Source organism: Sphaerodactylus townsendi, linkage group LG17, assembly GCF_021028975.2.
Source record: "Sphaerodactylus townsendi isolate TG3544 linkage group LG17, MPM_Stown_v2.3, whole genome shotgun sequence".
Lineage (NCBI taxonomy): Eukaryota > Metazoa > Chordata > Lepidosauria > Squamata > Sphaerodactylidae > Sphaerodactylus > Sphaerodactylus townsendi.
In genome coordinates, this window is record NC_059441.1 from 4,714,960 (window position 1) to 4,742,727 (window position 27,768).

Below are 27,768 nucleotides of genomic sequence, written 5' to 3' on the forward strand. Positions count from 1 at the left end.
TTTCCATTTACATTATTTTTTAATGTCATAACCCTCCCCCATACAGTAATTTACATATATTGCATTTGGCTGGGCAGAGTCCCCCTCCCCCACAACTCTTTTCAGTCATTAAAATTAATAGCATAAATAATCATTATGATGCAAAAGGGAAAAAAATGGTCACATTAAAACCGTTCCATCATACAAAAGTATATACACATAATACACTGGAGTTGTTTTTTCCCCCCTGTCATTATTGGAAATCGGGAAAACACTTCAAACTGGTTTGGCTGCATCTTTAAAAAATCCTTTTCACCTTTAACAATAAGAAAGGTAAACATTTTCAAAAAATAATTATATACAGCTGAGGACTGAAGGCCAGCATTAAGGTGCTTACAATGATCCGTGTCTGAGTTCAGTGCATAAAATACCTTGATCTGCAACTTCTCTGTTTAGAAAAGGAGCCCCCGACATGTTGCCTGTGGGCCCTCTGGCACCTTTCCTGGCACATGTTTGTAGCGTGTGGGCGGGGCCAGGGGGTGCTTCTGATTGGCCGCTGGAGATTGGAGTGACTGCGCGGATTTTTTAAAAGACGGCTTTGGCAGCAGCTGCCGCCACAACACGAGCAACACAAGCAGCTGCCGCCACAACACGAGCATCTGAAGGTTTGCTGTGGTTGCCATTTTGTGGCTGGCTCCGTGCCCTGCGGCAGCTGTGTTGTGGCCATGCCCACCACAGTGTGTCAGAGGCTCACACAATGTCTATAGCAGGGTTCTGCAACCTGCGGCTCTCCAGATGCTCATGGACTACAGTTCCCATCAGCCCCATCAGCCAGATCCAACTCTTCTTCTTCTTCAATGTTGGATGTGTATTCTGGGTTGGATGTGTATTCGTGTGCCAGAGGTTGCTATCATGGCAAGACCGGCCCCATGACTTTAATTTCCATGTTTGTTTCAGGCACCGCCCTCTCCAAAGATGGTCAAGGAAGAGGAAGTCGTGAAGGTGAAGTTGGAGGAGGATGAGGAGGAAGAGGAAGAGGCCGGCTACATCCAATCAGGCCGGCGCTACAAGTGCCTGACTTGTGGCAAGACGTTCCCCAGCGTGCCACGAGTGCTGCGTCACCTGAAGACCCACACGGCCAGCGCTTACGGTGGCTCGGTTAGCGAACTCATCTGCCCCAACTGCAGGAGGGAGTTCCCCGACCGTGCGCAGCTCCGCAAGCACCAGCTCAGCCACCAGACGGAGCGCCCGCATCAATGCCCCCTCTGCACCAAGGCCTACAAGACGGCGCCTGGCAGAGGCTGATGGGAACTGTAGTCCATGAGCATCTGGAGAGTTGCAGGTTGCAGAACTCTGGTCTCTAGGTTTAAAAAGGTCAGGGACCCCTGGTTTAGAAAGCGGGAGAGGCAGGAAGGGGCGTGGATGCTTGACACCCAATGCCCCGGGCACATTCATGCCTCAGTTCTTTTGGGACAAACGGGACCTCTGATTCATTTCAAGGGGACAGGCTCAGGGAGAAGTACCCCACAGGCTGTACCTTTGTGCCCCCCCCCCCCCAAAAGGCCAGCTGGGAAGTGGTGACCTAATTGCTCAGTTTGCTCGTCAGCACAGTCTCATTCCGATGCGCTCGGTCCTCTGTGATTCCTTGCAAAGCTTCCTTTGGACCAAGTTGATTCACCTTTAGCAAAGTTCCTAACCTCCGCTGTATTCCTGTTATCCAGACACCGGCTCTTTGCAGAGACTTTTTGATCAGCGCTTCGCACCCCCAAATTACTGGGGCGTTGTGCTGCTTCGAAAAAGTGGTTCCGCCCGTCTGAAGGCACGGACATTTCAACTCTTGGAAGGCCCACGTGTACAGGTCATCACAGTGCGGCTCTTCCTCCTCTGAGACTCGGATGGCCCACAGCTGGAACAGCTGCTGGAGAAAAGTCCATGGACGCAAGCCGTCCTCCTCTTCTGGGATGTAAAGCCCAGTGGGGTTGCAAGCAGAAGGCATGTAGGTGCCCTCAAGCACAAGAGGCAATTGTGTTGTAGAGAGAGAATGTGCTATTGGGAGAGGTTTGACGATCACCTGCGATGTAATACTGGTCTGCCTTGGGCAGCTGGCGTTGGCTTTTTGGTGCTATGGCTGAGAGAGAAAAAACCGCACAGACCCTATTAAGAGACCCTCCCTGCCCACGTCTGAGGCAGAAGGAAGCAGTTAAAACGAGCTTGAAGGTAGTTTTAGCCGGCTTTGTCTTTCTGTGGGCCCTTAGAGTCAGTTCGATGGCTTTGGAGCGTGATCAATGCAAAGAGAGGCCTTCACCCCAATTCCCTTCTTGGCTGTGAGGAGTAACAGATTTTCTTTTCTTCCTCTGGGAACCGGAGGCCTCAGTCCAAGTCTTTGGAGTTCTGGTCTTGCGTTCGGTCCCTCTTGCGACTGGCACTTTTGAAAAAGCCGAGCTGTGGGAAGGAGAGGGGAACCCTGTGTTTATTTCAAAGGCTTCCGTCAATAGAGCTCAAAAGCCCATTCAGAGAGGATACTGCTGTGCATCATGACTGGCACTGTGCATCATGACTGCTGTGCATCATGACTGGCACTGTGCATCATGACTGCTGTGCGTCATGACTGGCACTGTGCATCATGACTGCTGTGCATCAATGACAGGGCTGTTTTATTGATCGATCAAAGGATCCTAGCCGAGGAAGGGTCCTGCTGCACCCCCTTGAAACCTCCCTCCAGGCGAATGAAGTTCCATCAGTGAGCAAGCAGAGTACAGTGTATTGTCGAAGGCTTTCACGGCCAGATTCAACTGGTTCTGGTGGGTTTTCCGGGCTGTGTGGCCGTGGTCCGGTGGATCTTGTTCCTAACGTTTCGCCTGCATCTGTGGCTGGCACTTCCCTCTGTGATAGACCTTCCCTCTGTGAAGATGCCAGCCCCAGATGCAGGCGAAATGTTAGGAACAAGATCCACCAGACCACGGCCACACAGCCCGGAAAACCCACCACAACCGCTATGATGCTGGAATCCACCCCAAACAGTGTCACTTTCAATGGTGTTTAAATAAGGGAGCCCAGATTCTCCTTTTAAATCCACCTTAAAGGGAGAATCTGGGGTCCCCAGTTAAAACAACATGATGCTGTTTTGGGGTAGATTCTCCCCCACCCTGAAACAGCATCACTTTCAATGTTTAAACTGGGGACCTCAGATTCTCCCTTTAAGGTGGATTTAAAAGGAGAATCTGGGGAAATTTGGAAGGTGCCTGCTGTCAGGGGTGCAATTGTTGCTAGCAGCACCAAACTTTCAGAGTATCTTTAGGAGAGTCTCCTAATGATACCACCCAGGTTTGGTGAAGTTTGGTTCAGGGGGTCCAAAGTTATGGGGCCTCAAAGGTGTAGCCCCATCTTCTATTAGCTCCCATTGGAAACAATGGGGGATGGGGCACCCCCTTTGGGAGTCCATAGATTTGGACCCCCTGGACCAAACTTCACAAAACCTGGGTGATATCAGTAAGAGACTATCATGATGATACCTCCCAGGTTTGGTGAAGTTTGCTTCAGGGGGTCCAAAGTTATTGACCCTCAAAAGTGTAGCCCCCATCTTCTATTAGCTCCCATTGGAAACAATGGGAGATGGGGCACCCATTTTGGGAGTCCATAACTTTAGACCCCTTGAACCAAACCTCACCAAACCTGGGTGGTATCATCAGGAGAGTCTCCCAACAAATCCCTGAAATTCTGGTGTTGCTAGCCTAAAAAATGTGCCCCCTGCAGGCCAAAAACAAAAAAAACACTAAAAATACACAAAAACGGAGGGCGGAGCTTCGGACATGCAATGGAGGGGGTTTGAACCCGAAATCCCCCTTACTTACGTCCTTGTCCTTTTCCTTCTCCCCCACAACAAATACCCTGTGAAGTGGGTGGGGCTGAGAGAGCTCAGAAGAACTGTGACTAGCCCAAGGTCACCCAGCTGGCGTGTGTGGGAGTGCACAGGCTAAACTGAATTCCCCATATAAGCCTCCACAGCTCAAGCAGCAGAGCGGGGAATCAAACCCGGTTCCTCCAGATTAGAATGCACCTGCTCTTAACCACTACGCCACTGCTGCTCCTGAACTGCAAACTTGGCCTGGCTGGATTCAGCATCATACTGCTGGCTCCGCCTCCAAAGTCCACTTGACTTCATAGGTAGAGCTTTGAACAGGAACAAACCTAGCAGTGTAAAGCAGGACTGGGCCAGTGTCAAGCTATAGGCTCAGCCTGGCCGAGTCCAGCTTTATAGTGCTGGCTCCACCTCTGGAGTCCGTGTCGTTTTGGAGGTGGAGCTTTGGGGCTCAGCCAGCACTATAAAGCGGGACCCAGTCAGGATGGAGCAGAGTACTTGGCAGGCAGGGGGATGGCCACCCAAGGGCGCCCCCTGCAAGTATTTATTATTATTTTATTTATTTATGGGATTTCTATACCGCCCAATCCCCAAAGGGCTCTGGGTGGTGTACAACATGGATTCCACATACAGTATATAAACAAAACCCCATTAAATTAAAATGTAAGTTTAAAAGTTTAAATATTTAAAACGCAGCAGTAATTCAGTAAAATGGCGTCAGCAATACCCCAGATTAAACCCTCCCAAAAAGGGGGAACAAGACAGTAACAAAAGTGGGTCCCCTAGATGACAGGGGGACTCCGAATCAGCGGCTGGGCACTCCAAAAGCCCGGTGGAACAACTCAGTCTTACAGGCCCTGCGGAATTCACCAAGATCCCGCAGGGCCCGGACAGCTGGAGGGAGAGTGTTCCACCAGGCAGGGGCCAAGGCTGAAAAGGCCCTGACCCGAGTGGAGGCCAGCCGCATCACTGGGTGTAAGTAGCACTGGGTGTAACTAGCACCCAGTGCATATGCCCTAGCTATCCCACCCTAGATACGCCTCTGATTTTTCACCACTCAACCTGCCACTGTGTTTAAAAATCTGAATGATGCTCAACGACTCCCATTCTGTTTCTTGGGAAGGGGGCTGTCATGACGTGGCTGTGACCAGAGCGGGGATGACCGTACCTTCCACAGTGCCAGCACGAGGAGTGCCAGCAGCAAGAGGCCCCCGAGCGTGCTCCCGATGATGATCCAGATGGGGACGTGGGACTCTTCCAGCTTGGAGATTTCAAACGTTATCTGCAACAGAAACGAAGTCCAGGCGTCAGCAGCAAGCTCTTCCAATGGGACACTTCCTCTCAAAGATGAGATTTTTCGGGTTCTAGCACAGTGATGGCGAACCTTTTCGGGACCGAGTGCCCAAATTGCAACCCAAAACCCACTTATTTATCGCAAAGTGTCAACATGGCAATTTAACCTGAATACTGAGGTTTTAGTTTAGAAAAAACGGTTGGCTCCGAGGTGTGCGTTACTCAGGAGTAAGCTCAGTGGTAGTTGGTGGCTTTGCTTTGAAGCAACCGTGCAACTCTTTCAACAGGTGAATCACAACCCTAGGAGGGTTTCCTCAGAAGCAAGCCCCATTGCCAGCAACTGAGCTTACTCCCAGGTAAAGGATCGTGCTTTAGTTCTTCGAATGAAAATCAGTGGGGTTTAACAGCGCTTAACAGGGCAACCTACACTGCTCCCCCAAAACTAGGTCTTAGGTTTAATGCTAATAATCGAGCCCAGCGGCCCAGGCCAGCCTAGACGAGGGGGAGGGCATTCTGTTTGCGCGTGCCCACAGAGAAGGCTCTGAGTGCCACCTCTGGCACCTGTGCCATAGGTTCGCCACCACTGTTCTAGCAGGATATTCGCTTAGAGCAGGGGTGTCCAACTCTGGCGCTTCAGCTGTTCATGGACTGCAATTCCCATCAGCCCCTGCTGGCATGGCCATGCCAGCAGGGGCTGATGGGAATTGCAGTCCATGAACAGCTGAAGCGCCAGAGTTGGACACCCCTAGCTTAGAATCTGTGCTCAACACTTGGAAAGCATGATTCAAGTTCAGGAATACCTGAGGGACCAAACAGGTTTTGGGGGCATAAGCTTCCAAGAGTCGATGCGCTCAAGGGAAAGCTCATACCCCAAATACCTTGTTGGTCGCTGAGCCACTGGACTCGAATCTAACTTATCTACGGCTGACCAAAGCACCCAACTTACCTCGAGTGAACTCCACCATTCAAAATGGTGCACAATAGTTACAGCAAAGATCGGGGAACTGGGTTATGACAGTGACTCCTTCAATATGCTAACCTTTACTGAAATTTTTGCCCTCATTAAAGAGAGGCTGTTAGCGATGGACTATCAACAACTGCAGAGCTTGGCAAATAAATCTTGTTCTGCTTGAATATGTCAATTCGCTCACGCGGGGATACCCGGCCTATTATTTTACAGCGCTCACAAATCCCATACACAGGAGAGCCTATATGCTGGCTAGATTTAACATCATGCCATCTCTGCTACATAGAGGAAGACTTAAAGGTCTTCCAAGCGATAAGAGGTTCTGTCCCTGTTGCATAGGACAGCTGGATTCCATCCCACACATTCTCCTGAACTTCTTATTATACCAAGAACTCCGATCCAGCCTGTTATCCCAAGCTATAGACCCTATGATTGATGATACTGAATCAGATAAAGTAGTTACGCTTCTAAATTGTCAGGATTTTCATTGTTGCCTTATAGTGGCAAAGTTTTTGTCAGAAGTTTGTAAACTGAATGTACGACAAACGCGAAGTTTTTTACTATTCACTTTTTAACCGGAACTGTATTTTTATACTATCGTGTATATGCCAATGAAGGCTTATTGGATTGAAATTGGCTGACCAAAGTTGCTACTCTCTAAAACTGTCTTCTAAAGGTTAAGGCAGACATGTTCTCCAGGCATGTATCAGCAGAGGGCGACAATACTCCACTCTCCGTCGTGACGCTGGAGGACTTCCTAGAAAAGACACGACTGCCTCTTGGCAGGGTTTGCGTTTGTGAATTTAGCAGTTTCTTCCCGTTGTGTCAGAACGCGTGCGCTCAAAAACCATCCTTGCCCCTATCTGTTCTTTGTTTATGTATTGTAGGTGATGTATTATGTTGTTCATTTCTGTAAAAGTGTACTCTCAGATGCTGGGAGCAGAAACCTACCCGGCAGCTACACTTTAGCTTGCTGGGTTTATTTCTTGGGCTGCTGCTCTTGCCGTCCACGTGTCCTGAAACATGCTCAAGGCGAGGCTGGTATTGAAGCCTCTTTCAGCCTCTGCCTTAATGTTGCGTTTTGGCTGCCACTGGCCGATGTGGGATAAGGGCTGGACACAGAGGCGTAGCTGGGCCAAACTGCACCTGGGGCGGACTCTGTGTTTTCCGCCCCCCCCCCATGAACCCCGCTCCTGCCCCTTGCTCCCCCCCCCCTGCTCCCCTCACTTACCTTAGTTCTTAGCTTCAGGCTGAAAAGCGGCCTCTTCAGTTCAGGCTGAAAAAAAGCCCAGCGGATGAGAACTACACTACCCAGGAGCCCTTGGGGCTCGCAAGGTCTCCTGGGTAGTGTAGTTCCCACAAGGGCCCATTTCAGCCTGAACGGAACAGGCTGCTTTTCAGCCTGAAACGAAGAAGAAGAAGAAGAAGAAGAGTTTGGATTTATATCCCCCCTTTCTCTCCTGCAGGAGACTCAAAGGGGCTGACAGTCCCCTTGCCCTTCCACGCTCACAACAAACACCCTGTGAGGTAGGTGGGGCTGAGAGAGCTCAGAAGAACTGTGACTAGCCCAAGGTCATCCAGCTGGCGTGTGTGGGAGTGCCCAGGCTAATCTGAATTCCCCAGAGAAGCCTCCACAGCTCAGGCGGCAGAGCGGGGAATCAAACCCGGTTCCTCCAGATTAGATACACGAGCTCTTAGCCTCCTACGCCACTGCTAAGAACTAATGTAAGGGGGGGCGCAAAGGGAGGGTTGTGGGGGAAAGGGGGAGGGGTTGGGGCGATTTTCTGCTGCCCCAGGCGTGTGCCTGGTGCGAGGGGCACCCCTGGCTGGACAGCCACATGGTCACTGAGGAGGCTTGGGAAAGGAGCAAGAGAAGGAGGGTGAAACAGCCACAAAAGAGTCTTGAAAAGGGAGGTAAAGGCAGAGATTCTGCGCCACATTCAAGCCACGGGCATTCGGTCGGGTTGCGAGAGCTGCCTCTGAATGTCCGTGCAGGTCTTGCAAAATATTAGGTCCCAGGAGCTTCCACCGTTGGAAAGAGCCAGTTATTTCGAAAGCCACAAAGAAGGCACACCCAGAAGTGATACTCGGCTCCCAAGGTGCCGATTGCATGGCCGGCTTCCAGAGGTCCTTGGCGAGCAGCTAAGAGCATGGCTGTGCACGCAACATGCATTCACTAGTTTGAGGAATTCTGAATGGCACCCAGGAGGTCTCCCCTCCCAGGGGGCCTGGGCCAGACCCAGAACGGCTTGGCTTCAGAACCGGGGCTGCCTCGTGTGCCTTCACCCTGCATAGCCTTCCAGCTCCTCGGCAGGCCCATCCGTGGAGCTTTGGGGATGGGGCTCAAGTCACAAACGGGACTTTCGATACGGAGGGGGGGAATGGAATCACTCACTTGGGCCCCAACAGCACTCAGTCGATCTCCTCCATTGTAACAGTGCCATTCCTCAGCAAAGGCGCCAGGAGATTCGCTCATCACTGGGCTAGAGCCCATGACCTCCTTCCTCTTAGCTAGACTCCGTGACAGAGAAAGGCTTCCTTTGGCAGGGAGGGATTTTTTTTTTCAAACGCAGAAGTCTTCCCTTTGCTCGAAGGAAATCTTTCTCTGCTGGCGGAAAGTTTGCGCCAAGAGAGGCACGGGATCCAACTTGCTTTGCTTTGTCTCCTGTTTGTGCGTTCGCACAGAGGAATGGAATGGAAATAAAGCGCCCCTCCAAGGGAGCTCGTCAGCCGTAGCAACTGTGTCGTCTCCCAGGGGTGCTTGCAGGTGCTGCTGAACTCCTAGCCAACCCGTGCAGCCCAAATCCTCTTCCTTCTGGGTCCTGCCATCCCGTCCCCTCCCAAGGGTGCCAACAGAGGGTGCCAACAGTTGGGGTGCTGCCTGGAGGCAGGAGAGGGATGCAGCTAGCAAATCGGCTGTCTATATATATATATATATATATATATATATATATATATATATATATATATAAAGAGTAAAGGTTCACTAAAGGGTCATCTTCTGAGTTAGCAGAAGTTTGCAAAACCCAGAGGCCAAAGACAGTCAATCTAGGGGCAAGAGATGGCAACCATTGACCTGGGTTCTATAGCAAGCTTCTGTAATTTAAGCCATAGCAGTGATCTATCTACGGAGTCAAACGCCCCCTTTAGATCAATAAATGCTACATATAGGCTGGATTTTCCTCTGTGGAGGTATTTGGTTGCAAGAGCTTTCAGTGTCATGCAGTGGTCCAGGATGGACTTTCCTTTTGTAAAACCAATCTGCTCTGTTCCTATAGGTCTATTAATCAAGATCCAGTCCATAAGACGATTCAATAAGAATTTGGCGTACATTTTGCCTGAAACAGACAACAGGCTGATTGGCCTATAGTTGGAGGGAAGATTGCGGTCACCCTTTTTGAACAATGGTAGGATGGTTGCATTTGTCCAGCTTGCGGGCACTGAGCCAGAATCATTCTGAGGCTAATAGAGGGGACCACCAATCAGGAAAAGATTTGTAAATCTCAGCCGGGACTCCATCAGGACCCGGGGCCTTGTTGAATTTAAGATTTGCAATTAATTGACCTTTAACATGATTGGTGAGTTCAACTGTCATCTAGACCAATGAGAGGCTGAGGCCTGGGCGGGGAAAAGCATCCCTGATGTATGCATTGTATATGCTGAGATGCGATCGAGACGGAGTCTGAGTTTAAGTTCTGAATGTGTTGAACTTTGTTCTTGCTGAAGAGTTCTGTATAGTCTTACAGTCTTGTATAGAATAGACTTGTGTAACCTTGCAACTGCCAAAGTAAAACCTTCCTGTGGAAAGAACATCTTGTGTGGAGAGTATTCTTTTCCTAAGCGTGGTAGCAGGCTGCAGTGAGTGCAAGAAGACCAAAGACCTTCTCATCTTACCAGTGTGACTCCGCTTTAAACTCTGCTGATAAGGGCAACCAGCCGCAACCTGTGGCTGTCGAGCCGCACTGGCAGAGTCCTGCAAGCAAGGCCTGGGGCGGGGGCGGGAAGGGGAGCAGAGGGGGAAATTAGGTCCTCCACTCCTTCCCTTCTGCCTCTACAACCGTGGTGGCGAACCTTTGGCACTCCAGATGTTATGGACTACAATTCCCATCAGCCCCTGCCAGCAGGAGGACGACAAAGAAAATACTGGAATATGACGGTTTCAATGCCTGGAGTGACTAAAGGATGCCCACTCCAGAGGAAAGAGGTACACAGGAAAGAGCAGTCTGACCTCACAAACCACACCACACGCACGCTTGCCCTCACCCCTCCGGATCCCCGAACGTACCAGGTGGTTAGGGCTACCTGCTGCCGCCTGGATAAAACAAATGTTCTGTCCTCTTAAAGGGGCCTTTTCTGTTTTGCCATTAAGTCGCAGAGCACCTCTGGTGACCCCTTGGGATTTTCAAGGCAAGAGACGAACAGAGGTAGTTTGCCATGGCTTGCCTGTGTGCAGTAACCCTGAACTTCCTTAGCAGTCCTCAACCCTGCTTAGCTCCTGAGGTCTGACCAGATTGGGCTAGCCAGGGCAATAGAACATAAGAACAAGCCAGCTGGATCAGACCAGAGTCCATCTAGTCCAGCTCTCTGTTTCTCGCAGTGGCCCACCAGGTGCCATTGGGAGCTCACATGCAGGATGTGAAAGCAACGGCCTTTTGCGGCTGTTGCTCCCGAGCACCTGGACTGTTAAGGCATTTGCAATCTCACATCACGGAGGATCAAGATTGGTAGCCATAGATCAACTTCTCCTCCATCAATCTGTCCAAGCCCCTTTTAAAGCTATCCAGGTGAGTGGCCATCACCACCCCGTGGCAGCATATTCCAAACACCAATCACACGTTGCGTGAAGAAGCGGTTCCTTTTATTAGTCCTAATTCTTCCCCCCAGCATTTTCAATGAATGCCCCCTGGTTCTAGTATTTTGAGAAAGAGAGAAACATTTCTCTCTGTCAACATTTTCTACCCCATGCATAATTTTATAGACTTCAATCCTATCCCCCCTCAGACGTCTCCTCTCCAAACTAAAGAGTCCCAAATGCTGCAGCCTCTCCTCATAAGGGAGGTCTTAATGACATATTGACATATAGTGTCTTAATGACATATTGTTTACCAGATGATATTATTTAGCTCCCTGCCAAGTTTCACCCCACATTCTGTTAAAGGGTTAGGACATTTCCCCCAGGTTGTCGACAACCCCAGACTTGCTCGCTGGGCTGTGTCATCTTAGGGCCACCCAGAGGTTAAAAGTACGAATGGTGGACACCTATAAAGGAATGGTTCCAACGCCTCACCTGCCGACTGGGCTCCTCTTCTCGGAAGACAAAGGCACTGCGGAAACCCCTCTGCAAGGCGGCGTTGATCACGAATCTCAGCGACTTGAACTTCAGCTGGGTAAGGCAAGACAGAAAGACTTAGAACGTCGTGGGGAGAAAGGAGACCCTCAGCCCCGTTCATTGAATAAGAAAACAAAATTAAGTTTTAAAATGTGGCCGAGTCTTTCAAACTCACGGCCCTCCAGATATGGACTACAGTCCCCATCACCCCCTGCCAGCATGATGCTGGCAGGGGATGATGGGGACTGTAGTCCATAACATCTGGAGGGCCGCGAGTTTGACACCTAATGTGACAGGTCGACTAGGAGATGAATGACAGGGAGGGGGGAGGATTTTCCTTTTGTCACTTTTATTAACTGGGCCCAGACTCCTGGCATGTGAAGAGATGCCGTGGGCCACCAGTCCTGGCTCAAAGGAAAAACAACCTGCTCTGTCTCTACCCACTGAGCCTCGCTCCTCCTGCTGGCCTCCAAACAGCAAGAGGCCCAGAAGGGCAGAAGGAATGTCCAGGTTGATCCTCCTCCAGTTGCACAGTGGCAGATAGGAAGGCGCTCCAAAGGGTGATCACTACTGCACAGAGGATTATCGGCTGCCCTCTCCCCTCCTTGGAAGAACTCTGTAATTCCCAAAGCCTAAAGAAAGCCCAAAATATTCTGAGAGACCCGTCTCATCCAGCACACTCTCTTTTCGAACTGTTGCCATCCGGCAGACGATACAGGTCTATCAAAACTAGGACAAAGAGGCTCAGAGACAGCTTCTACTCTAGAGCTGTGGCGATGCTGAACTCCGTGGCTTCGTGTTGATGTGTTTGGGGCTTTGCAGGGATGGGTGGAGGAAGGGGAAAGTGAGGATGGGGTATGAGTCTGAAATTGTGTGCATCGAGGAATGCTGCTGTAAATTTTCGTTGTGCGTGCACAATGTCAATAAAAATGCTTATGCTTATGCTTCCTGCTCAGAGCAAGTGGGGCTCCTTGCGAAGGACCTGACCTAGTCACTGTCCCCTTCTCTACAGGGCTGAGAAGAGCAGCAATGTGTTTTTCCTGGCCACCTCAGGTAAGGCCAGGAAAAACACTAGTCACAGTGTGGGCTAGTCACAGTGTGGTGGGCACAGCCACAAAATGGCGGCTGCCACACTCCCCTTCATTCACACAGTGAAGATCCTTGGTGCTCTGGCGGCAGCGGCTGGCCAAAGCAACGTTTTAAAAAATCCACACAGCCAATCTAATCTCCAGTGGCCAGCCACTAGCCTTGCGGGGCCCTGCCAGCTTTCTTCAAATACTTGGGGCGGGGGCCACAGGACCCACAGGTACCACGCTGGGGACCCCACCCAAGACAACGTGGCCTTGGAGGCTTGGTTCTTCTACTACTCCGAGGCACTAATTTAAGTGTCACTTTAAATATTTGCTGGTTAAATTTATTAGTAAAGGCGATCTAAATTTATTATGTTTGGCTTTAAGGTGCCACTGGACGTCTGTTTTATTTGGCTAAAATAAAAGTGAGCAGCAGTGGCGTAGGAGGTTAAGAGCTCGTGTATCTAATCTGGAGGAACCGGGTTTGATTCCCAGCTCTGCCGCCTGAGCTGTGGAGGTTTATCTGGGGGATTCAGATTAGCCTGTGCACTCCCACACACGCCAGCTGGGTGACCTTGGGCTAGTCACAGCTTCTCGGAGCTCTCTCAGCCCCACCCACCTCACAGGGTGTTTGTTGTGAGGGGGGAAGGGCAAGGAGATTGTCAGCCCCTTTGAGTCTCCTACAGGAGAGAAAGGGGGGATATAAATCCAAACTCTTCTTCTTCTTCTTCTAAAACAGATTAGCACGGGGATGCCCAAGGACCTGATTCCAGTGGCGAACAGTTCCACTGGCCAACTGGATCCCACGGACCCCTTCTGCTGGCAGAGCTGTCTTCCCCCACCCCACCCCATTTTGTTGGAGGGTGAAAGCTGTAGCTCAGTGATGGCGAACCTTTTCGAGACCGAGTGCCCAAACTGCAACCCAAAACCCACTTATTTCTCGCAACGTGCCAACACGGCAATTTAACCTGAATACTGAGGTTCTAGTTTAGAAAAAAACAGTTTGCTCTAAGGCATGTGTTACTTGGGAGTAAGCTTGGTGAAGCAACCATGCAATGTTTTGAATGGGTGAATCATGACCCTAGGAGGGTTTACTCAGAAGCAAGCCACATTGCCAGCAACCGAGCTTACTCCCAGGTAAAGGATCGAGCCCAGACTAGCCTAGGTGTGTGTGTGTGTGTGTGTGTGTGTGTGTGAGTGAGAGGGGGGTGATTTTCCGCCCCCCCACATGATGAACTCTGCACGTGTGCCCACAGAAAGGGCTCTGAGTGCCACCTCTAGCACCCGTGCCATAGGTTTGCCACCGCTGTTGTAGCTCCTTTTAGGGTGGAGGAGGATGCAGCTGTTCTGGGTTTGGCAGCTTCATTCACAAATTGTTGTAATGAAGCAACATGGGTCAGGGTGACAGAAAAGCCACTTCTAGGGGGTGACATACAAATTCAGGGCGGGGCTTTGGTTGGAGGTGGGCAGGGAAGAACTAGCAACTGAACAAACTGGTGAGGAAGGGGGAAATCAGGCCCCGGCACCAAGCACTAGGCTGGGCTCAGTGGGGTAATCCTGCTTGAGCTGAGTGCTCCAGGGGGGACGCCCAGTTTGCAAACCCGCCCGTACAGCTCGGAGTGACTTCATCCACAGATGGCCGTGCAGGCCGAAGCTCGCTTCTTCACCGGCCGCCAGAGTCACGCTGCACTCGATCAGGATCACGTCGGAGTTGCTGTGGTTCTGGAAAGCACAGAGGAGCACGTGGTGGGTGGGGAGCCGCGAGCCAGTTGGATCCCCCTTCCCCCGTATTGCAGGGTGGAAAACCCCTCGAGGACTGAATGATGCAACTAGCTCGGCCAGCTCTCCTGGAATTACAATTGATTTCGGGGCGATGGAGGTCAGATTCCCTGGAGAAAACGGCTGCTCTGGAGGGTGGGGTGCATGGCAATATACCCTGTGGAGGTTCCTCCCCTCCCCTCCCCAAACCCCACCCTCCCTGTGCTCCGTTGGAAGTGAGGAATTAGTCTGCTGCTGCCTGCCTCAATGATGGGAAAATTGCAAGCAAGTCAGGGGAAGAGATAGGCAGCAACACGCCGACTTTCTTCTGCTCTGAGCACGCACGCAGCTGGGTCAGGTCCCCTGTGTTCTACCACGGTGCACTCTTGCTGCAACGAAAAGGAACCTCCAGCCAGAGATCCCAGCAGGCTCTGCCCCCAAATCTCCAGAAAAGTCCCAACCTGCTGCAAACAACCCAAGACTAGGGCAGACGTGAGCCCTTTGATCAAGCTGCCCCCGCCCGCAACACAGTTCCACCAACTTAACCTCCTCTCCTTCGCCAGCTACTTTATAGACCAGGGGTGTCCAACTCTGGTGCCCCAGATGTTCACGGACTACAATTCCCATCAGCCCCTGCCAGCATGGCCAATTGGACTATGATTCCCATCAGCCCCTGTCAGCACAGCCAATTGGACTACGATTCCCATGAGCCCGTCAGTACGGCCAATTGGACTACGATTCCCATGAGCCCCTGCCAGCATGGCCAATTGGACTATGATTCCCATCAGCCCCTGCCAGCATGGCCAATTGAACTACGATTCCCATCAGCCCCTGTCAGCATGGCCAATTGGACTATGATTCCCATCAGCCCCTAACAGCATGGCCAATTGGACTACAATTCCCATCAGCCCCTGTCAGCACGGCCAATTGGACAAGATTCCCATCAGCCCCTGTCAGCACGGCCAATTGGACTACGATTCCCATCAGCCCCTGCCAGCACGGCCAATTGGACAAGATTCCCATCAGCCCCTGCCAGCATGGTCAATTGGACTATGATTCCCATCAGCCCCTGTCAGCACAGCCAATTGCACCATGATTCCCATCAGCCCCTGCCAGCATGGCCAATTGGACCATGATTCCCATCAGCCCCTGCCAGCATGGCCAATCAGACTACGATTCCCATCAGCCCCTGCCAGCATGGCCAATTGGACTACGATTCCCATCAGCCCCTGCCAGAATGGCCAATTGGACTACAATTCCCATCAGCCCCTGCCAGCACGGCCAATTGGACTACAATTCCCACCAGCCCCTGTCAGTACGGCCAATTGGACTACGATTCCCATCAGCCCCTGCCAGCATGGCCAATTGGACTACGATTCCCATCAGCCCCTGCCAGCACGGCCAATTGGACTACAATTCCCACCAGCCCCTGTCAGTACGGCCAATTGGACTACGATTCCCATCAGCCCCTGCCAGCATGGCCAATTGGACTACAATTCCCATCAGCCCCTACCAGCACAGCCAATTGGACGATTCCTATCAGCCCCTGTCAGCATGGCCAATTGGACTACGATTCCCATCAGCCCCGGCCAGCATGGCCAATTGGACTACAATTCCCATCAGCCCCTGCCAGCATGGCCAATTGGACTACGATTCCCATCAGCCCCTGCCAGCATGGCCAATTGGACTACGATTCCCATCAGCCCCTGCCAGCATGGCCAATTGGACCACGATTCCCATCAGCCCCTGCCAGCATGGCCAATTGGACTACGATTCCCATCAGCCCCTACCAGCATGGCCAATTAGACTGCGATTCCCATCAGCCCCTGTCAGCATGGCTAATTGGACTATGGCCAATTGGCCATGCTGGCAGGGACTGATGGGAATCGTAGTCCATGAACATTTGGGGCACCAGAGTTGGTCACCCCTGTTGTAGATGGTAGACTCTGCCTACCAGCTGGGGGTGGCGGCCCAGGTCTTCGTCCGAAGGGGTCCTTCGGTAGTCTGTGTTGTTGCCTCCAATGGTGCAGATCGTACTTTCCTGCAATGGAGACAGACAGGCTGGAACAATTTATTGGGAACAGGAGATTTTAGAAAACAAAAGTCAGAAGAAGCTCTCTGCCTTCTTGGGGTTTTTTCAAAAACAGAGAAGGAAAAAACTTTGGGTTCCCACTGGGAAGTAGGGTGGGGTATACATGAAATAAATGAAATCCTAATATAAAGAAAAACAGGCTACACAAGAGGCAGACATTTATGAACACAGAAGTGCAATATCACAACGCACAATTTAATCTAATGCACATTTACATGTGAGTAGACACCCAAAGTCCACGGCAGTCAGGCAAATGAAAGGGACATGAATCGAGCTGATATTTCTGACAGGACCTCTGTTGTGGTTCATACAGAGTACCAGCGTGGCGTACTGGTTAAGAGTGGGTGCACTCTAATCTGGAGAACTGGGTTTGATTCCCTGCTCTGCCACTTGAGCTGTGGAGGCTTATCTGGGGAACTAGGTTAGCTTGTGCACTCCAAAACATGCCAGCTGAGTGACCTTGGGCTAGTCACAGTTCTCTGGATCTCTCTCAGCCCCACCGACCTCACAGGGTGTTTGTTGTGAGAGGGGAAGGGGAAGGAGATTGTAAGCCCCTTTGAGTCTCCTTACAGGAGAGAAAGGGGGGATATAAATCCAAACTCCTCTTCTTCTTCCACTTATCTCATTACATTTTGTGTCCTGCCTGCCAGTGCATTCAGATTTCCTTCCAAATCAGACCTGGTGGGCCACTGCGAGTAGCAGAGTGCTGGACTAGATGGACTCTGGTCTGATCCAGCAGGCTCTTTATTATGTTCTTAGATTCAAAATGTATGAGGGATACCAATTATTTTTTGTTCAGATTCTCTCATCTGTGTAGGAAAGTGTGCATGTCTACTTGCATGTAAATCTATACCTATAAACGCGAAATACCACTGACTGACTGACTCATTGACTCAGCAAAAGAACTCAAAAACCACTGAAGCCACACACATTAAATTTGGCACACCTGTTCCTTACGTACTCCAGGTGTTCACTAAGAAAGGATTTTTCAAAATATTCAGTTTTACTCGAGTTATTACACATTTACTGTTTTCACTGCTCATCTCTGGCCATCTGCACGAACATTCTAAGGGCAAACCAACCACTCAGTCCACAGACATGCTGCACGAACATTCTAAGGGTGACAGTTAAACACTACCAGCTTCATGTCTTTCACCAAGGTGCGCCAAATGCACTCTAACACTGCCCTCCACAACGCATGCGAACCTATCCCTTCTGCTGAAACCGCTACAGGGAGAAGAGGAATTAAACACAGAAAGCGCTTTACACACTGCATTATAAAAAGACAACTACAGGAAGCTGCTGCAAAATATGCAAAAACAAACCCATCAGTCCACAGACAGGCTGTGAGGAAATATGCTGCATGTCACCCCAAAGTTCACAAACAGGTTGCGAAAAAGTACTCCTCCACCCACCCTCACGTTAACAACACCGCTACAGCCAAATACTATCAAAATAGATTACAAACCACACTATCACCTTGGACTACTAAACATTTGTCTGGTTTTGCATATGGACATCTGATTTATTACTGTGGAGACAAGTTTATTGCTCTCGGCCTCCAATCACCCTGAGCTCAGTGTCGTGCTCTGAAGTGGCGGGATGAGTCCCCAGGAATGTGCTGCAGTGGCGGTACAGTCCAGCTCCCTGCCCTTCAACCCTACCCTGAACCTCTTCACAGCCTTCTCATTCATCAGCATCCAATGGCAGAACACTTCCTTTCTGCATCCCGAAAATACAACGGCTGCTTCCACATGACATCTTTTGGACCCCACCAGGTGAAAGAGAGCAATAACACATTGCATTAGAAAAAGACAACTACAGGAAGCTGCTGCAAAATATGCGAAACCCATCAGTCCACAGACAGGCTGTGAGGAAATATGCTGCATGTCACCCCAAAGTGCACAAACAGGCTGTAAAGAAGTATGCTGAATGTCACCCCGAAATTCATAGAGAGCCTGTGATGAAGTATGCATAGCGAAGCACGGGTGCCCTGCTAGATTTCTATATTCGCAAAGTTGATGTGTTGAACTCACTTGGTGCCAGGTCTTGCTATTTCTGTATTTTTTCATAATTATTGCTGCATAAGACTCACTGATATATTCTGATATTGAACTACTCTCATAAATTGTCAGTATATTGTATAGCCTGTTACAGTTTTGTTTTGTAGGAGGCTGCATTTTTTGTTATAAATAAAATCCTGACGCGGCCAGATTGGCCCGGGCTCTCCATTCCAAGCCAGTCGGTGAAATATGCTTTGTGACTTTATAGGCCCACGAGTTCCAGCCGCCGCCTCTCTAGCCGAGAAGGGAAAATTCTTTTGTGACCTGCAAGCCGTCGTTAAACGCTCGCAGGAGGCTCAACTGGGAAAGCAGCTGGATTTTTTCCACGGGCTCTCACCCGCTTTCCCAGCAGCACGAGGAGGAAGGGAAAGGAGGCCCGTCTGCAAGCCAAGCAGTTTGATAATTGGGTCCGTCAAAGGATGACTGTTAACAAGGTGGCGGCGACAAGCAGTAGCAGCAGGAGGGACTTTGCGGATGGTAGGAAATCGAGATTATCCAACTCCTGCGAAGGAGAGCATCAGTACCCGCCCAAGGTGCCATTTTGGGCCGCAGGCCAGGAAAAGCCCTCAGGCTTGGCTCTTAAGGTCACATCTGTTACTGTGTCTCAGGCTGAGGTCTGCCATATAACCTGCTGCCAGGTCCTTTCAACAGGCAACGGTGGGGACTGAACCTGGGGTCTTCTGCACACAAAGCAGAGGAAGAGGCGTAGCTGGGCCAGAGTGCGCCCGGTGCGCACTCTGTGTACCCCCCCCCCCTCTGCGGCGACCTGCGACCTGCCCCCCACCCACACACTTACCTTACTTCAGCCTGGAAGAACAGCCTGTTCCCTTCAGGCTGAAAACGGCCTGGCGGGAATTACATTTCCCAGGAGACCTTGGGGCTCGCAAGGTCTCCAGGGAATTGTAGTTCCCGCCAGGCCGTTTTCAGCCTGAAGAGAACAGGCTGCTTCTCCAGCCTGCACTGTTCCAATAAGGTAAGTGTGGGGCGGGGGGGCAAGGGAGTGGGATGCCACCAATGGCGTATCTACCTAGGGACAAGGGGCACCCCTTGTCCCCGGGCGCCACTCTTCTAGTCACGTGGGGGTCGCAAAATCAGCACCCTAGACCTTGCCCATGTCCATGGTGACATGGGCGGGGTCTAGAACAGTGGGGTGGAGCCTGGGGCATCAGGGGGCAGAGCTAGGGTGGTGGGGGGCAGAGGGGGAGCGGCAGAGCCTGGGGGGGCGTCCTGGAGACAATTTGTCTCCGGACGCCATTTACCCCCGGTACACTTCTGGATGCCACACAGGGGCGATTTTCTGCCCCCCCAGGCATACGCCCAGTGCAACACGCACCCCCCCCAGCCCCCTGGTAGCTCTGCCTCTGAGCAGAGGCTCTTCCTCTCGGCCACGGCCCCTCCCCACATGCCTTCGATGCTGCTGTGCCTGCAGAATCATCTTGGAGAGGAATACGCCCCCACGCAGCCACGTCATCCTACGGCACAGGTGTCAAACCCACGGCCCTCCAGATGTTAATGAACTACAATTCCCATCAGCCCTTGCCAGTATAGCCAATGCTCATGTTGGGAGGGACTGATGGGAATTGCAGCTCATGAACATCTGGAGGGCCGCGAGTTTGGCACCCCTGTCCTACGGCGACGCAGAAAGTAAGCTTTGTTTTGCTAAATTAAAAATGCAGGTCACTCCAAAAGCAAATACGAGTCCACCTACCTCATCGACAACCTTGAAATCCAGCAGCTGCAGCAGGCGGTTGCCTCCCCGGGTGGCCACCGGGACTGTGATTCTGATAGCCAACCAATCGACCGGAAAGAGGCCCAGGTTCTGAAGCTGCGAGAGTTTGCACAAAGCACCGGATCACAACCCTTCCGGACGCTTCTCCCCCACCCCACCCCTACGCCTCGTTCTTTGGGCGTTTTGAACCATGAGTGACGTTACCTTGAAAGTGCAGTTAAAGGGCGGCCCAACACTGTCGTCTCTCTCCAGGGAATCGTTAGACACAATTTCATAATAGTTCTGGCTGGAAGTCCTGAAGGAGGGGGAAAAAGAGAAGCAGCTGAGGAAGGAAGGGACCCTGTAGTCAACCCACGCGGTCAGCGTATGAACGAGACGAGACGCGGATCCCCCACCCCCCCCCCCCCCCACCCCCCCCCCCCCCCACCCCCCCCCCCCCCCACCCCCCCCCCCCCCCACCCCCCCCCCCCCCCACCCCCCCCCCCCCCCACCCCCCCCCCCCCCCACCCCCCCCCCCCCCCACCCCCCCCCCCCCCCACCCCCCCCCCCCCCCACCCCCCCCCCCCCCCACCCCCCCCCCCCCCCACCCCCCCCCCCCCCCACCCCCCCCCCCCCCCACCCCCCCCCCCCCCCACCCCCCCCCCCCCCCACCCCCCCCCCCCCCCACCCCCCCCCCCCCCCACCCCCCCCCCCCCCCACCCCCCCCCCCCCCCACCCCCCCCCCCCCCCACCCCCCCCCCCCCCCACCCCCCCCCCCCCCCACCCCCCCCCCCCCCCACCCCCCCCCCCCCCCACCCCCCCCCCCCCCCACCCCCCCCCCCCCCCACCCCCCCCCCCCCCCACCCCCCCCCCCCCCCACCCCCCCCCCCCCCCACCCCCCCCCCCCCCCACCCCCCCCCCCCCCCACCCCCCCCCCCCCCCACCCCCCCCCCCCCCCACCCCCCCCCCCCCCCACCCCCCCCCCCCCCCACCCCCCCCCCCCCCCACCCCCCCCCCCCCCCACCCCCCCCCCCCCCCACCCCCCCCCCCCCCCACCCCCCCCCCCCCCCACCCCCCCCCCCCCCCACCCCCCCCCCCCCCCACCCCCCCCCCCCCCCACCCCCCCCCCCCCCCACCCCCCCCCCCCCCCACCCCCCCCCCCCCCCACCCCCCCCCCCCCCCACCCCCCCCCCCCCCCACCCCCCCCCCCCCCCACCCCCCCCCCCCCCCACCCCCCCCCCCCCCCACCCCCCCCCCCCCCCACCCCCCCCCCCCCCCACCCCCCCCCCCCCCCACCCCCCCCCCCCCCCACCCCCCCCCCCCCCCACCCCCCCCCCCCCCCACCCCCCCCCCCCCCCACCCCCCCCCCCCCCCACCCCCCCCCCCCCCCACCCCCCCCCCCCCCCACCCCCCCCCCCCCCCACCCCCCCCCCCCCCCACCCCCCCCCCCCCCCACCCCCCCCCCCCCCCACCCCCCCCCCCCCCCACCCCCCCCCCCCCCCACCCCCCCCCCCCCCCACCCCCCCCCCCCCCCACCCCCCCCCCCCCCCACCCCCCCCCCCCCCCACCCCCCCCCCCCCCCACCCCCCCCCCCCCCCACCCCCCCCCCCCCCCACCCCCCCCCCCCCCCACCCCCCCCCCCCCCCACCCCCCCCCCCCCCCACCCCCCCCCCCCCCCACCCCCCCCCCCCCCCACCCCCCCCCCCCCCCACCCCCCCCCCCCCCCACCCCCCCCCCCCCCCACCCCCCCCCCCCCCCACCCCCCCCCCCCCCCACCCCCCCCCCCCCCCACCCCCCCCCCCCCCCACCCCCCCCCCCCCCCACCCCCCCCCCCCCCCACCCCCCCCCCCCCCCACCCCCCCCCCCCCCCACCCCCCCCCCCCCCCACCCCCCCCCCCCCCCACCCCCCCCCCCCCCCACCCCCCCCCCCCCCCACCCCCCCCCCCCCCCACCCCCCCCCCCCCCCACCCCCCCCCCCCCCCACCCCCCCCCCCCCCCACCCCCCCCCCCCCCCACCCCCCCCCCCCCCCACCCCCCCCCCCCCCCACCCCCCCCCCCCCCCACCCCCCCCCCCCCCCACCCCCCCCCCCCCCCACCCCCCCCCCCCCCCACCCCCCCCCCCCCCCACCCCCCCCCCCCCCCACCCCCCCCCCCCCCCACCCCCCCCCCCCCCCACCCCCCCCCCCCCCCACCCCCCCCCCCCCCCACCCCCCCCCCCCCCCACCCCCCCCCCCCCCCACCCCCCCCCCCCCCCACCCCCCCCCCCCCCCACCCCCCCCCCCCCCCACCCCCCCCCCCCCCCACCCCCCCCCCCCCCCACCCCCCCCCCCCCCCACCCCCCCCCCCCCCCACCCCCCCCCCCCCCCACCCCCCCCCCCCCCCACCCCCCCCCCCCCCCACCCCCCCCCCCCCCCACCCCCCCCCCCCCCCACCCCCCCCCCCCCCCACCCCCCCCCCCCCCCACCCCCCCCCCCCCCCACCCCCCCCCCCCCCCACCCCCCCCCCCCCCCACCCCCCCCCCCCCCCACCCCCCCCCCCCCCCACCCCCCCCCCCCCCCACCCCCCCCCCCCCCCACCCCCCCCCCCCCCCACCCCCCCCCCCCCCCACCCCCCCCCCCCCCCACCCCCCCCCCCCCCCACCCCCCCCCCCCCCCACCCCCCCCCCCCCCCACCCCCCCCCCCCCCCACCCCCCCCCCCCCCCACCCCCCCCCCCCCCCACCCCCCCCCCCCCCCACCCCCCCCCCCCCCCACCCCCCCCCCCCCCCACCCCCCCCCCCCCCCACCCCCCCCCCCCCCCACCCCCCCCCCCCCCCACCCCCCCCCCCCCCCACCCCCCCCCCCCCCCACCCCCCCCCCCCCCCACCCCCCCCCCCCCCCACCCCCCCCCCCCCCCACCCCCCCCCCCCCCCACCCCCCCCCCCCCCCACCCCCCCCCCCCCCCACCCCCCCCCCCCCCCACCCCCCCCCCCCCCCACCCCCCCCCCCCCCCACCCCCCCCCCCCCCCACCCCCCCCCCCCCCCACCCCCCCCCCCCCCCACCCCCCCCCCCCCCCACCCCCCCCCCCCCCCACCCCCCCCCCCCCCCACCCCCCCCCCCCCCCACCCCCCCCCCCCCCCACCCCCCCCCCCCCCCACCCCCCCCCCCCCCCACCCCCCCCCCCCCCCACCCCCCCCCCCCCCCACCCCCCCCCCCCCCCACCCCCCCCCCCCCCCACCCCCCCCCCCCCCCACCCCCCCCCCCCCCCACCCCCCCCCCCCCCCACCCCCCCCCCCCCCCACCCCCCCCCCCCCCCACCCCCCCCCCCCCCCACCCCCCCCCCCCCCCACCCCCCCCCCCCCCCACCCCCCCCCCCCCCCACCCCCCCCCCCCCCCACCCCCCCCCCCCCCCACCCCCCCCCCCCCCCACCCCCCCCCCCCCCCACCCCCCCCCCCCCCCACCCCCCCCCCCCCCCACCCCCCCCCCCCCCCACCCCCCCCCCCCCCCACCCCCCCCCCCCCCCACCCCCCCCCCCCCCCACCCCCCCCCCCCCCCACCCCCCCCCCCCCCCACCCCCCCCCCCCCCCACCCCCCCCCCCCCCCACCCCCCCCCCCCCCCACCCCCCCCCCCCCCCACCCCCCCCCCCCCCCACCCCCCCCCCCCCCCACCCCCCCCCCCCCCCACCCCCCCCCCCCCCCACCCCCCCCCCCCCCCACCCCCCCCCCCCCCCACCCCCCCCCCCCCCCACCCCCCCCCCCCCCCACCCCCCCCCCCCCCCACCCCCCCCCCCCCCCACCCCCCCCCCCCCCCACCCCCCCCCCCCCCCACCCCCCCCCCCCCCCACCCCCCCCCCCCCCCACCCCCCCCCCCCCCCACCCCCCCCCCCCCCCACCCCCCCCCCCCCCCACCCCCCCCCCCCCCCACCCCCCCCCCCCCCCACCCCCCCCCCCCCCCACCCCCCCCCCCCCCCACCCCCCCCCCCCCCCACCCCCCCCCCCCCCCACCCCCCCCCCCCCCCACCCCCCCCCCCCCCCACCCCCCCCCCCCCCCACCCCCCCCCCCCCCCACCCCCCCCCCCCCCCACCCCCCCCCCCCCCCACCCCCCCCCCCCCCCACCCCCCCCCCCCCCCACCCCCCCCCCCCCCCACCCCCCCCCCCCCCCACCCCCCCCCCCCCCCACCCCCCCCCCCCCCCACCCCCCCCCCCCCCCACCCCCCCCCCCCCCCACCCCCCCCCCCCCCCACCCCCCCCCCCCCCCACCCCCCCCCCCCCCCACCCCCCCCCCCCCCCACCCCCCCCCCCCCCCACCCCCCCCCCCCCCCACCCCCCCCCCCCCCCACCCCCCCCCCCCCCCACCCCCCCCCCCCCCCACCCCCCCCCCCCCCCACCCCCCCCCCCCCCCACCCCCCCCCCCCCCCACCCCCCCCCCCCCCCACCCCCCCCCCCCCCCACCCCCCCCCCCCCCCACCCCCCCCCCCCCCCACCCCCCCCCCCCCCCACCCCCCCCCCCCCCCACCCCCCCCCCCCCCCACCCCCCCCCCCCCCCACCCCCCCCCCCCCCCACCCCCCCCCCCCCCCACCCCCCCCCCCCCCCACCCCCCCCCCCCCCCACCCCCCCCCCCCCCCACCCCCCCCCCCCCCCACCCCCCCCCCCCCCCACCCCCCCCCCCCCCCACCCCCCCCCCCCCCCACCCCCCCCCCCCCCCACCCCCCCCCCCCCCCACCCCCCCCCCCCCCCACCCCCCCCCCCCCCCACCCCCCCCCCCCCCCACCCCCCCCCCCCCCCACCCCCCCCCCCCCCCACCCCCCCCCCCCCCCACCCCCCCCCCCCCCCACCCCCCCCCCCCCCCACCCCCCCCCCCCCCCACCCCCCCCCCCCCCCACCCCCCCCCCCCCCCACCCCCCCCCCCCCCCACCCCCCCCCCCCCCCACCCCCCCCCCCCCCCACCCCCCCCCCCCCCCACCCCCCCCCCCCCCCACCCCCCCCCCCCCCCACCCCCCCCCCCCCCCACCCCCCCCCCCCCCCACCCCCCCCCCCCCCCACCCCCCCCCCCCCCCACCCCCCCCCCCCCCCACCCCCCCCCCCCCCCACCCCCCCCCCCCCCCACCCCCCCCCCCCCCCACCCCCCCCCCCCCCCACCCCCCCCCCCCCCCACCCCCCCCCCCCCCCACCCCCCCCCCCCCCCACCCCCCCCCCCCCCCACCCCCCCCCCCCCCCACCCCCCCCCCCCCCCACCCCCCCCCCCCCCCACCCCCCCCCCCCCCCACCCCCCCCCCCCCCCACCCCCCCCCCCCCCCACCCCCCCCCCCCCCCACCCCCCCCCCCCCCCACCCCCCCCCCCCCCCACCCCCCCCCCCCCCCACCCCCCCCCCCCCCCACCCCCCCCCCCCCCCACCCCCCCCCCCCCCCACCCCCCCCCCCCCCCACCCCCCCCCCCCCCCACCCCCCCCCCCCCCCACCCCCCCCCCCCCCCACCCCCCCCCCCCCCCACCCCCCCCCCCCCCCACCCCCCCCCCCCCCCACCCCCCCCCCCCCCCACCCCCCCCCCCCCCCACCCCCCCCCCCCCCCACCCCCCCCCCCCCCCACCCCCCCCCCCCCCCACCCCCCCCCCCCCCCACCCCCCCCCCCCCCCACCCCCCCCCCCCCCCACCCCCCCCCCCCCCCACCCCCCCCCCCCCCCACCCCCCCCCCCCCCCACCCCCCCCCCCCCCCACCCCCCCCCCCCCCCACCCCCCCCCCCCCCCACCCCCCCCCCCCCCCACCCCCCCCCCCCCCCACCCCCCCCCCCCCCCACCCCCCCCCCCCCCCACCCCCCCCCCCCCCCACCCCCCCCCCCCCCCACCCCCCCCCCCCCCCACCCCCCCCCCCCCCCACCCCCCCCCCCCCCCACCCCCCCCCCCCCCCACCCCCCCCCCCCCCCACCCCCCCCCCCCCCCACCCCCCCCCCCCCCCACCCCCCCCCCCCCCCACCCCCCCCCCCCCCCACCCCCCCCCCCCCCCACCCCCCCCCCCCCCCACCCCCCCCCCCCCCCACCCCCCCCCCCCCCCACCCCCCCCCCCCCCCACCCCCCCCCCCCCCCACCCCCCCCCCCCCCCACCCCCCCCCCCCCCCACCCCCCCCCCCCCCCACCCCCCCCCCCCCCCACCCCCCCCCCCCCCCACCCCCCCCCCCCCCCACCCCCCCCCCCCCCCACCCCCCCCCCCCCCCACCCCCCCCCCCCCCCACCCCCCCCCCCCCCCACCCCCCCCCCCCCCCACCCCCCCCCCCCCCCACCCCCCCCCCCCCCCACCCCCCCCCCCCCCCACCCCCCCCCCCCCCCACCCCCCCCCCCCCCCACCCCCCCCCCCCCCCACCCCCCCCCCCCCCCACCCCCCCCCCCCCCCACCCCCCCCCCCCCCCACCCCCCCCCCCCCCCACCCCCCCCCCCCCCCACCCCCCCCCCCCCCCACCCCCCCCCCCCCCCACCCCCCCCCCCCCCCACCCCCCCCCCCCCCCACCCCCCCCCCCCCCCACCCCCCCCCCCCCCCACCCCCCCCCCCCCCCACCCCCCCCCCCCCCCACCCCCCCCCCCCCCCACCCCCCCCCCCCCCCACCCCCCCCCCCCCCCACCCCCCCCCCCCCCCACCCCCCCCCCCCCCCACCCCCCCCCCCCCCCACCCCCCCCCCCCCCCACCCCCCCCCCCCCCCACCCCCCCCCCCCCCCACCCCCCCCCCCCCCCACCCCCCCCCCCCCCCACCCCCCCCCCCCCCCACCCCCCCCCCCCCCCACCCCCCCCCCCCCCCACCCCCCCCCCCCCCCACCCCCCCCCCCCCCCACCCCCCCCCCCCCCCACCCCCCCCCCCCCCCACCCCCCCCCCCCCCCACCCCCCCCCCCCCCCACCCCCCCCCCCCCCCACCCCCCCCCCCCCCCACCCCCCCCCCCCCCCACCCCCCCCCCCCCCCACCCCCCCCCCCCCCCACCCCCCCCCCCCCCCACCCCCCCCCCCCCCCACCCCCCCCCCCCCCCACCCCCCCCCCCCCCCACCCCCCCCCCCCCCCACCCCCCCCCCCCCCCACCCCCCCCCCCCCCCACCCCCCCCCCCCCCCACCCCCCCCCCCCCCCACCCCCCCCCCCCCCCACCCCCCCCCCCCCCCACCCCCCCCCCCCCCCACCCCCCCCCCCCCCCACCCCCCCCCCCCCCCACCCCCCCCCCCCCCCACCCCCCCCCCCCCCCACCCCCCCCCCCCCCCACCCCCCCCCCCCCCCACCCCCCCCCCCCCCCACCCCCCCCCCCCCCCACCCCCCCCCCCCCCCACCCCCCCCCCCCCCCACCCCCCCCCCCCCCCACCCCCCCCCCCCCCCACCCCCCCCCCCCCCCACCCCCCCCCCCCCCCACCCCCCCCCCCCCCCACCCCCCCCCCCCCCCACCCCCCCCCCCCCCCACCCCCCCCCCCCCCCACCCCCCCCCCCCCCCACCCCCCCCCCCCCCCACCCCCCCCCCCCCCCACCCCCCCCCCCCCCCACCCCCCCCCCCCCCCACCCCCCCCCCCCCCCACCCCCCCCCCCCCCCACCCCCCCCCCCCCCCACCCCCCCCCCCCCCCACCCCCCCCCCCCCCCACCCCCCCCCCCCCCCACCCCCCCCCCCCCCCACCCCCCCCCCCCCCCACCCCCCCCCCCCCCCACCC

At 62.3% G+C, this 27,768-nt stretch overlaps 1 protein-coding gene across 1 annotated transcript in view; it reads right to left on the reverse strand.

Moving 5' to 3' along the window:
- The window catches only part of ITGA11 (integrin subunit alpha 11), a 148,520-nt gene continuing 120,752 nt past the window's right edge, over positions 1 to 27,768 (reverse strand). The window contains exons 21-27 of the mRNA XM_048482089.1: positions 20,344 to 20,511; positions 20,119 to 20,235; positions 16,210 to 16,296; positions 14,109 to 14,219; positions 11,386 to 11,481; positions 5,007 to 5,120; positions 1 to 2,421 (exon numbers count right to left, since the gene is read on the reverse strand). Coding sequence (XP_048338046.1) covers positions 2,350 to 2,421; positions 5,007 to 5,120; positions 11,386 to 11,481; positions 14,109 to 14,219; positions 16,210 to 16,296; positions 20,119 to 20,235; positions 20,344 to 20,511 — 765 coding nt within the window. The 3' untranslated portion in view covers positions 1 to 2,349. The remainder of the gene's footprint in view (positions 2,422 to 5,006; positions 5,121 to 11,385; positions 11,482 to 14,108; positions 14,220 to 16,209; positions 16,297 to 20,118; positions 20,236 to 20,343; positions 20,512 to 27,768) is intronic.